Genomic DNA, 15,606 nt, shown 5'->3' with positions numbered 1-15,606 from the left:
TTGCAATGGGCTCACGCATCTTCACCGATTCATCCTTTATCAATGGAGAAATTCCGTCAAAACTTGCTTTGACATTTGTAAAAAGAGCCAGTGCAATAGGATCGTGGACTGAATGTCCACATAAATTCGAGATGTTTGGACTTTCATCTCTTGTGTGCAAAGTAAACGGCATCCCACTCTACAATCTATCTTTTGATAAATCCTATAGAAAATTGTACGAGTTGACCATGCAAACCCTAGATCAGGATTTGCAACTATTTGAAAATGGTATAACCGAGGAAATGTTTGCTAAAACACATTGTATCATTGTACTAGATTTGTCTGGCACACAGGATATGAGTATAGTACGTACGGGGAGTATGCGTTTAGAGTGTACATTTGCCGACCCATTGGCTGAGAGTATTGCACTAATCTCACTAAATCAATATGAAACCTATTGGGAAATCACTCCCGAAGGCAGTGTTCTACTAGACTTGGCGCCATGAACACCAGTCAAATAATTAATGTATTTAATATGGACCCCTACATGTCCCAGTACAATTCCTATTGTCTGCCCTCGGACTATCTTGGAAAAATTCAAAGTGTCAACAATACCTTGATTATTGTTAATAGCAGTCCGTCGACTGTTCTGACGGGTCAATGACTTTGCATCTTTCAAACAATGAAGACGATTGAATTTTTTGATCCTCATGATCTACCATATACATTCTACACGCCTCACATCAGCAACTATATTGAGAGCAGTGGGAAAACTATTATTCAAAATCGGAAGAGGGTTCAGGATCTAACGACTAAAAGCTGCGGCTTCCATGCACTACTATATTTTGTGTTCCGATGTCGCGGCTATACTTACAAGCAGTTTCTCCACATTTATAGTGACAATCCACGTCTGAACGACTTTCTAGTGGAAAATATCCTCTCAGACATATACAGTGTTGATTTCAGTGCCCTAAGAGTAAAGTGCTTAAAAAATGTTTGTGAATTTGTTTATTAATAAAATGTATGTATATACAACAATGCCTTTAAATCTTCACTTTAAATTTCTTCATCGGTTTATAGGCAACTGTAGTGAACCACTAATGCCGGTAAATCACTTGGATTCACTTTATATTGATCTTGATTGACTGCAAAGTCAGGGTCACATTTTCTACAGTACAATATAACTTCGCTCTTGTCATATCTCTTTGTAAAGTCAATGATACTATTTGCATTCATATTATGAAATTCACGAGTTTCAATCTGTCTATTTGAAGCAATATCACATACAGTGTTTTCAAATGGTGAATCACATTCGGTAACTACCAAATAAAAATCACTAGGTTTATAGTCATAGTAGGCAGTGTCGTCACAGCGATGACGTAGAAACCAAATTGTCTTGTTACCCCAACAGTTGAATCGTAGACCAGATTCCTCTTCCCAGAATAATTTAAATCCGCGACGATGCCAATCTCGTAGAAATAAACTAAAATCACGTTTGGGATTCTTTCCAATCATAGCGGGGTAAGTATTCTCCCACTGATCACATTTATCATAGTGACAGTTGGAGCACAGGTGCCCTCTAGGATGAGAGTCGCACACCTCTTCAAGACATGAATTACATCCTTTAATTTGTACTGCATAGCCTCTATGTAATTTACAAGGATTACATAATTTACACTTTTCACTATAGTCATCTATAATTGTACAATTATCACACTGAGTCCAACTGCCAAGAGTGTACATGCACAATAGACATATATTGAACATTTTTGGTTTCCCAAGTCAACTCTATCACAGCTAAAACGAAACCGATCCTCCCCGTTCCATAAAGTCAATGAGGGGAAATGTGAGAGAGGAATAGCTCTCTGACGTTACCCCTTTCGAATAACGGGGGAGTCATCTACATTGACTCCCCCGTCATTGCCAATGCATTGGCAATATTTTCAAAAGTATGTCCACACCATCATTCTGCTTTGTTCCAATTAATATATCAATAAATTGACTATAAGCACTTGAGTCACATTTTAAAAGTTTCATACAATAGTCCAATGGGGGAGAATCACTCCTCATTATATTGTCAAGTGTTCCCTGACAAGAGAATATCCTGCGTTTAAGAGATAACTCGAGAAAATCGTCATCCAAAATCAAATGTTTTTCAATAAACACTAGATTTGAACTAATTCTCTCTTTCTCAAATTTATCAATTTTTCAATCCTTTCACTCCGACTGCTGACTCTAGACTGACCCTGATTCGTTAGCCCCATAGCCTAACCTAACCAGAAAAGAAGGAAAACATTTTCGATTTCGAAACAATTTAATTGAATAATTACAACAACATCAATAATACAGAGCATGTACAATTAGCGATACTGTTTATTGTCTTCGATATGCTTCACTAATGCACTTAAAGCACATTGAAGTCTATTCACATGTGCTATATCAACTTTAGCTGCGAAACATAATTGATCCTCCATTTTAAATTTGCTCAAGGATATCACATATCTTGCATATACTGCATCCCATTCCAGACAAAGACGTGATCCTTTCTTGATTTCCACCGCAATGCTTGGTGCTCTTGTGCTATTATCATCAACTCCACTATCAACTTCTAAGAGGGTAAACATTCCACTCATCGCCATCAACACAAATATATATCCAAATGAGTAAAGTCAAACTGTTCTCACTCCTTTGAATTCTATTCACAGACTAATAAAACTATAGCAAAAACCCTTTCCTTATATTCCATCCGTCGCTAATATGTTTGCGAGCCCTCTGATTGGCTGAGAAGGAAACATGTGATCTAACTGTTTCCTGGAAACTCATAACATTCATCTCGAGCGTGCCCAAAACAACAACAACAACAAAAAGTGTTTCCTATTTCTGGACACCTTGACATTCGCTGAGAGCGTGCAATTACAACAATAACAACAAATAAATCGACCTTGACATTCGTTGAGAGCGTGCACTTACAACAACAACAACAACAAATAAATCGACCTTGACATTCGCTGAGAGCGTGCACTTACAACAACAACAACATTGACCTTGGAAAAAAGAGGTCATTGACCCCATTAACCACGTGTTCTCCCTAATGACTCTATGCCCATATTAGGTGTTAAAAAAAGTTGTAGGTGGCAGCAGGGGTGAGTGTCACGACTGGTACCCCCCTTTCTACTAGGGTATGCAAGCACTTGAGGATTTTAAACAATTATTTACCGTATTTTAACATTCATTTTATATCTTTAATATCTTCTAGGTCTTATGGGACCTATTTTTGAGAGTTCTTATGATATTATTTTAATAGTTGTTTATATTTTTAATTATTGTCCTCGAGTTTAATAGATCCATGGCTTAAAAGATTTAACATGGAGACCAGAGTGGCACTGCGCTACCTTTTTCATACACATCTGAGGCCAATCTCGACTAAAGATATACTAGCACTTGAGGATTTGAAACAATTATTTACAATATTTTAGGAGTTGGAATCGGTATATTGAAAGCAACACGAATTATAGTTGAAATCGGTTACAAATTACAAGCCTACTTACAAGAACCTTTAAAACAGGACTCTGAAGTTCGAGTTTTACTGCTGCCTTCCCCCCTTGGCGATCATTTTCAGAGGGCAAGGTTTATACTAGATGCAAATTTTTAGGCACTATTGAGTTATTCTTGATAGCAATTAACTAAAATACCTCGTTTGTTTAGAAAAGACTATGAATATTTCATACCAACGTGACAATTTACGGCTGCCCCCACCTCTCTAGCGATCATTTTCAGAGGGCAGAGTTGCTATTAGATTCAAATTTTTAAGCATTATTGAGGCGTTTCTGAGAGCCCTTAACGAAAATACAGCGTTTCTTTGAGTGCAAGTTAGATTTTCACCCCCCCCCCCCGTCCCCCCTCCTCGACATTAAAAATTCTTTAACGCCTCCACCTTAACTTTTAAGCTGTAAAACATGATATTCCAAGCAATTAAACACCACAGTGACATTATTTAACTGCCCCCTGACATCACATCATCACCTCCGAGACATTTTTAAGACATTTTTTGTTAAAACTTATGCTTCAATCCGGTGATTCAAGTTTTTGCAAGGCAGACATATCATAATAACCTCAAAAAATCCACACCATCGTGGCATTACAAAAATCCCCCTCCATCATGCACGTGGCACCTAGGACATTTCCAATATTTTCTCACGCAAAATAAGCTAATGATCACCTGCATTCAAAATCCACCGTGGCATTACACACATCCCCCTTCATCATACACGTGGAACAACCCCACATTACCCTCCTAGGACATTTCCTATCTTTTCCCACACAAAATAAGCTTTAACGCCTCGACCTTAACTTTTCTACATCATCACCTCCAAGATATTTTTCAGACATTTCTTGTTAAAAATCAGGCTTCAATCTGGCGATTCAAGTTTTTGAAAGCCAAACTTATCATAATAACTTAACAAAAATCCACACCACCGTGGTATTAAACAACTCCCCCCACATCATCAACTTGGCACCACCATTCGTCGCCCCACTAGGGAATTTTCAAGCTTTTCCCATGGAAAATAAGCTGATGATTCTTAATTAAACACTGTTTTACTTGAACAACAGAACTCAGCATCACATTGCTAGAATGTAATACTCCAGGCAATTCACGCCACAATGCCACACTATTACTGGTCTCTGGTACCTCTGACACCGCCCTAATACCCACAAGACATTTTCCAGACATTTCAGTTAAAAATTATAATTCAAACCGTTGACTCAAGTTTTCGCAAGCCAAGCTTATCAAAATAACCTCTAAAACACTCCACACTACCTCCCCCTACATCATTCAAGTAGCAACCACCCTAATCATCCCCTGGAAATTTTCAAGCTTTTCCCGCGGAGGATAAGTTCAAGATTCTAAATAAATCATTATTTTTCCTTGAATGGTGGAAGTCGGCGTTTTATTGCTAGAGTGTGATACTCCAGACAATTCACGTCACAATGTCACACAATTACTGCTTTCTGGCACCATCTGTTATTGCCTCATCACCCCTAAGACATTTTTTCAAAAAAATTTTGTTAAAGATTATACTTCAACCCATTGACTTAAGTTTTCGTAAGCCAAGCTTATCATAATAACCTCCAAAACATTCCACGCCACTGTGAAATTACACATCTCCCCCTCCATCATCCACGTGACACCAGCCCTTTTCAACCCCTAGGATAATTTCAATCTTTTTCCACTGAATATAAGCTCATGAATCTAAATTAAACACTGTTTTTACTTGAACAGCGGAACTCGGTATTTCATTGCTAGAGTGTCATAGTTCAAGCAATTCACACCTAAATGCCACACTGTTACTGCTAAGTGGCATCCTTTTACTCAAAAAGAGCAAATTTATCCTTGAAGTAACAATTTTCTGTTAATGCTAACAAGTTTTCTGCTAGAAGAAACAATTTTTCTTAGTACTAAAAAATTTTTAATAGAAGTAATAAGTTTTTTCCTTAATACTAACAGAGTTTTACTTAAAAGTAAACATTTTTTTCTTAGAAGTAACGACTTTTTCCTTAATACTAACAAAGTTTTACTTAATGCTATCAAATGTCTCTTGGAAGTAACAGATTTTTCTTAATAGTTAAAAATTTTTCTAATAGCAGCAAGTTTTCCATTAAAGATAACAAATTTCTCTTAGAAGTAAGAATTTTCTGTTTACGCTAACAAGTTTATAATACTATCAAATTTCTCTTGGAAGTAATTGGTTTTTCTTAATAGTAAGAAATTTTTTCTAATAGCATTAAGTTTTTCCATCAAAGATAACAAATTTCTCTTAGAAATAACAATTTTCTGTTTACGCTAACACGTTTTCAGTAAGAAGTACCAATTTTTCTTACACTAACAAATTTTTTAGAAGTAACAAGTTTTTACTTAATACTAACCATTTTTTCTTATAAGTAACAACTTTTTCCTCAATACTACAATAGTTTTACTTAATACTAACAATTTTTTCATAGAAGTAATAACTTTTTTCTTTAATACTAACAAAATTTTACTTAATACTATCAATTGTCTCTTGAAAGTAAAAGGTTTTTCGTAATAGTAAGAAATTTTTTCTAAGAGAAGCAAGTTTTCCCTAAAATTATCTTTGATGGAAAAACTTGTTGCAGTTTGAAAAAATTTTAACTATTAAGAATAATCTGATAATAGTTAGCAAAAGTTGGATAGTGTTAAGAAAAATTGCTTGTAGGAACAGAAAACTTGTTAGTGTAAGCGGAAAATTGTTACATCTAATAGAAATGTGTGATCTTTGACGGAAAACTTGCTTCTATTAGAAAAATTTTCTTAATATTAAGATAAACCCCGTTACTTCCAAGAGAAATTTCAAACTATTAAGTCAAACTTTGTTAATATTAAGGAAAAATTTGTTAATTTTAAGAAAATATTTGTTACTATTAAGAAAAACTTTGTTAGTCTTAAGGAAAAACATCTAAGAAAAAGTTACTTCTAAGAAAAAATTTGTTAGTGTTAAGAGAAACTAAGTACTTATAACACAAAACGTGTTAGCGTAAACTGAAAATTGTTACTTCCAAGAGAAATTTGATAGTATTAAGTAAAACTTTGTTAGCATTAAGGAAAAAGTTGTTACTTCTAAAAAATATAGGTACTACTAAGGAAAAACTTGTTACGTCTAAGAAAAAATTTGTTAGTGTTAAGAAAAACCTGCTACTTCTAACAGAAAACTTGTTAGACTGAACAGAAAATTGTTAAATCTAAGAGTAATTTGTTATCTTTGATGGAATACTTGCTGGTATCAGAAAAATGTGTTTCTGTCTAGAAAAAACCTGTTACGTCTTGTAATCTGTTAGTAATCAGAAAAACTGACTAGTTCTAACAGAAAACTTCTTTGTACAGACACATAATTGTTAGCCCTAATTGAGATTTGTTACCTATCGCAGAAAACTTGTGGCCTTTAGAAAAAATTTCGTGCGATTAAGAAAAACTTGCGGCTCCCAAAAGAAATAAGACCGTGTTAGCTAATACCGTCTTATTATTAGGGAAATAGTTAGAATTTCTAAAAAATATAGGTACTACTAAGGAAAAACTTGTTACGTCTAAGAAAAAATTTGTTAGTGTTAAGAAAAACTCGCTACTTCTAACAGAAAACTTGTTAGACTGAACACAAAATTGTTACTTCTAAGAGAAATTTGTTTTTTTTTATGGAAAACTCGCTGGTATTAGAAAAAATGTGTTGCTATCCAGAAAAAACCTGTTACGTCTTGTAATCTGTTAGTAATCAGAAAAACTGACTAGTTCTAACAGAATACTTGTTAGCGTAAACAGAAAATTCTTACTTCTAAGAGAAATGTGTTATCTTTGACGGAAACTTGCTGAAATTAGAAAAATTTCTTACTATTAAGAAAAAACTATTACTTCCAAGAGAAATTTGATAGTATTAAGTAAAACTTTGTTAGCATTAAGGAAAAAGTTGTTACTTCTATAAAAAAATTTGTTAGTATTCAGTAAAACTTTGCTAGTATTAAGGAAAAACTTGTTACTTCTGAGAAAAAATTTGTTAGTATAAAAAAAAACTGGGTACTACTAACAGAAAACGTGTTAGCGTAAACAGAAAATTATTACTTCTGAGAGAGATTTGTTATCTTTGACCAAAAACTTGCTGCTATTAGGAAATTTTTCTTACTATTATGTAAAGACTGTTACTTGCAAGAAAAATTTGATAGTATTAAGCAAAATTTGTTAGTATTAAGAAAAAATGATACTTCTAAGAAAAATAGTTAGTATTAAGGACAAAACTTGTTACTTCTAAGCAAAAATTTGTCAGTGTTAAGAAAAACTTGCTACTTCTAACAGAAAACTTGTTCGAATGAACAGAAAAATTATTAATTCTAAGAGAAATTTGTTATCTTTGGTGGAGAACATCCTTTAATTAGTAAAATTTGTTACTGTCAAGAAAAAACCTGTTACTTGTAAAGAAATTTGATAGTATTAAGTAAAACTTTGTTAGTATTAAGGAAAAAACTTGTTACTTCTCAGATAAAACATGTTAGTATTCAGAAAAACTTGCTAGTTCTAACAGAAAACTTGTTAGTGTAAACAGAAAGTTCTTGCTTCTAAGAAATATTTGTCATCTTTGCCGGAAAGCTTGCTGCTATTAGAATTTTTTTACTAGTAAGAAAAACCTGATACTTCCAAGAGAAATTTTATAGCAATAAGTAAAACTTTGTTAGTATTAAGGAAGAATTTGTTACTTCTAAGAAAAAAATTGTTAGTATTAAGTAAAACTTTCTTAGGATTAAGGAAAAACCTTGCTACTTCTAAAAAAAAATTTGTTAGTGTTAAGAAAAACTTGCTATTTCTAGCAGAAATCTTTTTAGCATTAAGATAAAATTGTTAATTCTAAGAAAAATTTGCTATTTTTAATTCAGAGGGTGCCACATAACAGTAATAGTGAGGTATTTAGGCGTGAATTGCTTTGAGTATCACACTCTAGTAATGAAATGCCGAGTCCCGCTGTTCAAGTAAAAACAGTGTTTAATTTAGAATAATGAGTTTATTTTCCGTGGGAAAAGTTTGAAAATTTCGTAAGGGGGTGATGAGGAGTGGTGCCACGTGGATGATATAGGGGAGGTGTCTAATGCCACGGTTGCATATATATATATATATATATATATATATATATATATATATATATATATATATATATATATATATATATATATATATATATATATATATATATATATATATATATATATATATATATATATATATATATATATGTATATATATATATATATATATATATATATATATATATATATATGTATAGATATATATATATATATATATATATATATATATATATATATATATATATATATATATATATATATATATATATATATATATATATATATATATATATATATATATATATATGCGCACATCAACATGTAAATATACTCTAAACAATAAACATTTTCATCTCAAAGTTATAAAAATATGCTTATGCTCATCTTTTTATCGACTATCTCTTAATATTTTTTTGCAGATATAAATAAAATGTAGAAAATCAATACTTACATTTAGTGTAATAATCCCCAACTCGGCCATAAACAAAACCACTGTGAATGCACTTAGCATTGATACTACTGAGAATACAATCAAATAGAGGGCGTAAATCAGGTCCACAAGATTACTGATAACAAAAACAACAAGCCAAGGAACCAAACTTACTGCGGAGCTCTGAAAAAAAAAATCAAACAACATATATTTGACAATTGGAGCGCAAAAAAATTGATAATAGGTAATAAGGTTGTAGGTTTAGACAGTAGTCCGCACCTTTTCTCTTGAAATATTAAAAACTACACAAAATGGCAACTAAACAAGTTTTCCGAGGAAAGTAAAGAGCGAAGTTGAAACTTAAAACGTACAAAAATTATTACTTCACAGCCTATTTAATATATATTAATATAACTAGTACAAATAAACCAACTAATTATGTTTCCCTATGCTTTATGATTATACTAAACTAGCGCTTTACTGAAAAACACAAAAGCCAAGTATAAAAAACAGGATTATTGATTTAAGAGTCAAAAGTGAGTATGAAGCCTGACAACACTAAACGAATCTATAAAGCTTTTCATAGTCTTACACCAGTTGTGACATTAGGAACTTTCAGTATACAATAAAAATTATCTTAAAAACATAATCGTAAAACTAAATATTTTTTTATAACCGCGAAGTAATTGAACAGCATACAGAAATATTGGATTGATTTATCAAGCAGCATTTTGCTCTCACCAACTATAATTCCACTAGTGGGTACTATACAGTTTTAAATTGTAAAAAATATTCTTTTGTAGCACTTGAAATGAAGATAAAATAAGACATAATATGAACTCTGGAAATCCGATTATTTCTCTCTATACAAGAGTGAATTTCAAGCTATGATACAAATTCTAAAGCTAGTCTATAGTCCTAGTCCTACCGAGGTAGCCTTACTAAGAACTTGTTTACAATCCAATCATTACATGTCCTTTTAAGAATCAAAACGAGAGCCAGTCATTGAACTGAGCCATTGTGCAGAAGTGATACCAAATTAAACTTTAAAGAAATGTAGAAAACCCTAGAATGGATTGTTGCTTTATCTTAAAATGGATTCATCATAAAAGAGATTGATAATATTTTGATTCTATAAATATTGGCCTTAATTGGTTTGCTTTTACTGTACCAAAACTCCTATATTATTTTGTGTTTTCAGTAAAGCGCTAGTTTTGTATAATCATAAAAGCATAGAGAAACATAATTAGTTGGTTTATTTGTACTAGTTATATTAATATATATTAAATATGTTGTGAACAAATAATTTTTGTCCGTTTTAAGTTTCAACTTCGCTCTTTACTTCCCTCGGAAAAACTTTGTTTTTTTTAATTAATCTTTGTTCGTTTTTGATTAAAATTTAATGCAGAAACAACGCTGCCATGATATTTTTTATTTATACGGAATAATATATGCTCGTTTTGAGTTTTAGAGTCACTTCTTAGTTTCAGTTGAAAACTTATTTTTTATATATAAGTTCTAATTATCACCGATAAAGGGGAGGTAAGACAGCTCTAAAAAATACTGCAAAAAACCTTGAAAGCTAAGAAAAACTTTTAGTCTTTAACATAAAGTTCATTATCCATACTTCACAAAAGAATACATTTTTTTCAGGAACGCTTGTTTTTCGATGATCAAAAAGCTGTTACTCGGCCGACTTGGCCTGAAAAGCCTTAATGAAGACCGGGGTTTATAAACCACCTACTGACTAGCAGAAACTAGAAGGCTACTGTAACAAAAGAGAGCCGTTTAAGGGCTCATTTAAAAGCTTATGTTTACCTAAACGCTTTTTATAAATTTGACTTGATAGCATCTTCCCACAAAGTGCACTTTCGATTATTTCCCCAACTTTTTTAATGAAACAAATGCCTTTTCCAATGAAATGGCAATATTATATTCCAATATTATACGTTTGTAGGTAGTTTAAATAGATGATTTTTTTTTGGTCAAATTGATCTCAAATCATAACATCTAAAAACAAAATAAGAGACAAATTAGGTCTTGGGAGGAGGTTTAGTTTCCCTCCAATCTTTACGGTCTCTTAATAAGGACACTAGAACAAAAAAAAACAACAAATAGAAACGTATCCGTGATCAGTCTTCTGGCAAAAACATAAATTCCACATTTGTGCAGATAGGAGATGAAAATCCCCTCAATAACATTTTCGGATACGCTGAATCTGAAGGTCTAATTTACATTAAGATTTAGTGACTTTTTGGGGGGTGTTTCTACCTTTTTCGAAAATCAGGCTCCCTGTTTTCAAAATCCCTTAATCCATCAAAATCCCTCTTTCTTCTGAGGCTTGGAGCCTTTGGTAGGCTATTCAGCGTAAGCAGCAAATTTATGGCAAATCCAGGGAATAATTTTTTTTGAAACCCTTTTTGGGTCTCCTTACAAAAAAGACGTTCATCGCAAAAACATAAGTTGTTCACACAAAAGGATTTTCGTTATTAATTAGAAAAAATTAATAACGGTAAAAAAATTTTACCGTTAGTACTGTTAAGGTTAGGGTTTTATCTCAAGAAATTTTATACCTGCAGAAACTCACAAAAAATTTATTTAAAAAAAGCGATTGTAAAAGTTAAAAGATAATTTTTGTACATAAATTTCTGCTTGTTCATTTTGCAGACAAGAAAGCTCAGCTTATTTCAAAGTAAAAATATATTTCCTTTATTTTTACAATTATCTTTTTATACTCAAAATTCAATTAGCATTCCCCTTTTTCTGCTATAATTCAAGTATTTGAATTGAATTTATACTGAACATATTACTTTCAATGATCCTACAGTCAAACTTAAAATGATATTCAGGAAACTTCAAACTACTGTTTAAGTTCAAACCCTGTTGATAGATATAACCTATTTGCAATGAAAATGACCTTTTTTCCTCTAATGAATACACAAATATCAATAATTTCAGTAATATGTAGGAATTCAATAAACAAGCCACAATTTCAACAGAAAAATTGGATTTTTTGTGACTTGTTTGAATTCAATAAGCAAGTCACAATTCAACCATAAAAATTGGATTTTTTTTTTTTTACTTGTTTGAATTCGAGCAGAACATTTTGTTGGAAATAAAAAAGAATGCTATAGTGCAGCTTTTTCACTTGAGACACGACACCAAAAGTGCCGTTTTCAGTGCCATTTGAACTTGATGATGGTGGAATTTATATGAAAGACGTAGATACGTGCAATATCTTTTATATGAGCTATAATTCATCTGTCAACGATGGGTACCACTCTTTGAGAAATAGCACATAAAGTGCCATTTTGGTGTCATTTTGGCACTTGCAGATGGCAGATTTTATAAAAAGCACATAGATATGAGAAATAGCTTTTGAATGAGCCATTAAGAATTTCTCTATTATTTTAGCCCGCTAGACCTGTTGAAAAAAAAGAAAAAAAACAACAAAAAAATGGGAGACAGATCAGTGCTACCGATGCAAAAAAGGAATTTTCCTTGTTGTTCAGAAAGGGGGACTGTAAATTCCCTATGACTTTTCGAAATCACCATAAATTTATTTTTGCAATAAACTTTTACTTTAAGACGAATCGAAATAATAGTTAACGTTCCTGAGTCAGCGTTATGGGATTTTTTTTTTCATCAGGTAGCTGTTTTCAAAACGCGTTTTTTGACTTTTGGTTACTATGGGCTGTGGTTCGTTCTTTACTAAGTTGCAGATGCCACTGCAACCATGATACCTTGACAGGACATGCTTTAAGAAATGAGCCTAGAAAATGACTGAAAAAAAAACAACAACAGCGGATACCGATGCCGATATTCCTGATACGATACATGCAATACCAATACGCGCGATACCGATAGGCGCCATATCGATACGCCCGATACCACATACAGCCCTTCCCAAGGGACTATAGAGGGTCATTTCATCATCAAAACCATATATATTGGACCTTTGAACTATGTTAAACAAAATGGCTATCTCAAAATTTGTATAGGACTAGTTTGGGTGGAGAGGGCCTTCAGGGAGGGGGGGGGGCTATTTGCCCTTCAATGTTTTTGGTCACTTAAAAAGGGCACTTAAAAATTTAATTCCCTTTCAAATGAGCTATTAGACACCTCTCCGTGATGCTCTGGCCACCCCCTAGCCCTTCTAGAAAAAAAAGAAAGGAAAAAAAGGGAGACAAATCAGTGCTACCCATGCAAAAAAGTCATTTTCCTTGGTGTTCAAGGTGGGACTGTAATTATCCTACAAAGGTTTTAGACCATGCTGATTCCAATGGTGCACTTTTTATTTCGATTTGGCGCCATTTTCAAGGGTTTTCACTTCAGGCTCTTTTTCTAAATCGTCAAAAATTTCTTTTCGCAACAAACTTTTACTTCTAAAGTTAACCGAACTAATAACTATCATTCCTGATTCAGTGTCAGATAGCAATTTTTTTTCACTTGACAGTTTTTTTTAAACACGTTTTTCAACTTTTGATTACTATGGGCTATGGTTCGTTCTTTACTAGGTTGCAGCTGCCGCTGCAACCATGATGGGTAATACCAACTCAATTCGCTTCATTCTACTCCTCGAAGCAGTTCCCGTACACATGTCAAGGGTTATTGGCGGGTACCACAGCGTGAACAAGTTCTGTACCTCCAATCATTCCTGCGTGCCACCTCTTCGACAACAAGTGATATAACAATAGTAGTGCATAATCACTTGTGTTCAGAACATATTTAAAAGTGTGACTGTAGGGTCAAGGGCATGGGTGTTGAAAAACATTTAATGAAAGACTTTTTTGACAGCACGGCATAACCAGCTTTTGTTTAAGAGCAGATGTCTTTGGAAGAAATAATATTCCGGGTTTTATGTAGAGACTTCTTGATGAATAAACAAAACCCCCTTGTAACAAATATTTATTAATAAACTATTATAAAAGTTCTACATCTGTATACTTAAAAAAATTTACAAATACTTCCGGCTGGTTAATAATCAATATCATGCAAAATGCTTGAGTGGTATTACCCCTTAATACGTTAAGAGGTGGCCCTAGCAGATCCAAAAAAAAACCAGCTCTCTCGGTTCCGGCTGGCACCCCTCAAAATTCCCGACAGCGCCCATCGGGTTAGGCAATATTCCTACGGTTCACTACCGCGGGTTAGGAAGTACTCCTACGGTTCCCTATACTACTAAGGTCACCTTCCCCGGGGTAGGCTTTGATACTGAAGTCCATCCCCGGGTTATGTAATACTCATATGGTTCCCTATACTTCTATGGACACCACCGCCCCCTCCTTCCTTCTATATGTATTCTCTTTATAAGTTATTTAAAATGTTTTATTTTTACGCTTTTCCGTGTGATATTGACTAGCTAGCGAAAATTGAGGAATATTAAAACCAGGGGTGCCATTGGGGGGAGGGGGAGGGGAAGGGGGCCGTACCAACCCCTGATTTTCCAGAGGACCCAAGCTTCTGCCACAAAGGGTTGTTTTTACTCTGCCCAATTGTTTTGAAATTACTGTACGCCTATTAACCATTAACCTACTTGAGGTATACGAGGCAGTATCATTAGTTAGCATAAAGTCAGTAGCCTATGGCAAACTGGGTCGGGCAAGGATTGGAATTGGAGTGGCAGAATTGTTCGTGATCTTGTTGATTCAACATCTTATTTGTTTGTTATCATGAGTTTAAAAGAGCTCAAAAGTGGCAATTGGCAGCCTCCAGGAAGAAGGAGAGAGAGGCAGAAAATCAGTCTTCTCTGAGTAGACGAATTAAGGAATAGAAACCGTGTGAACCGGTTCATAAGTAAGTGCAAATTTGTGTTTCTATTCTTTTGGGTTTTCTGTGCCACTCACAGTTTCGCGGACTAAAAGAACTGAATTTGCGCGGAAAAGGATTTTCCGTGTTTTTTTTTGTTATTTATGAGCAACATGGTTCACAAACTCCCTCAAATAAGCAGGTTCTGTTGATTATTATGAGAATTGATATTGTGTAGGAAAAATCCAGGAAAAATTGAGCATACTACCTTAAAGTAGACTAAGAAGTACCATATTGCGTAGACATATAGCAAATACCATGTTATTTGCGCAGACATATAGCAAATACCATGTTATTTGCTGGGACATATAGCAAATACCATGTTATTCTAACAGACATATAGGAAATATCATGTTATTCTGCGACGCCCCCGTACAAACAGTTTTTTTTTCTGTTAATTAGTTGAATAGGACATGGTTGAACAAATCATCAAACCTACGCGATCTAATGAAGTGGAACAGAAGCTCACAAAACTGAAAAGATAAATGCAATAATTAACAATTATTGTACAGGGTCAATATGCTCTTCATCTTTGGTATTATTTGATTCATTGACTGTTTGATCAATGACAGTAACGTTTGATAGATTTTTTTTTTACGTGAAATGCTCTAGTTTCTTTTCTTAGTTTTGAAAACATTTTGGAAGAAACTAAATTTCAGTTGGGGAGGGGGGGGCCGAAATTTGGGGGGGGGGTAAAAATTTGTCTGTGAGAGGCAGCTTTACCCTCGGTACCATAGGAAAATAAGCACCGC

At 33.6% G+C, this 15,606-nt stretch overlaps 1 protein-coding gene across 1 annotated transcript in view; it reads right to left on the bottom strand.

Annotated features, from left to right (window-relative positions):
- The window catches only part of LOC148952231 (uncharacterized), a 168,259-nt gene that overhangs the window by 40,513 nt on the left and 112,140 nt on the right, over positions 1-15,606 (bottom strand). The window contains exon 4 of the mRNA XM_089089160.1: positions 9,068-9,229. Within this exon, the coding sequence (XP_088945286.1) occupies positions 9,068-9,229 (162 nt within the window). The remainder of the gene's footprint in view (positions 1-9,067; positions 9,230-15,606) is intronic.

Source organism: Artemia sp. Qi Xiang Cuo, chromosome 5 (assembly GCF_049724085.1).
Source record: "Artemia sp. Qi Xiang Cuo chromosome 5, ASM4972408v1, whole genome shotgun sequence".
Classification (NCBI taxonomy): domain Eukaryota; kingdom Metazoa; phylum Arthropoda; class Branchiopoda; order Anostraca; family Artemiidae; genus Artemia; species Artemia sp. Qi Xiang Cuo.
The sequence above is the reverse complement of the archived record's forward strand: the minus strand, read 5'-3'. Positions and strand labels throughout refer to the sequence as shown.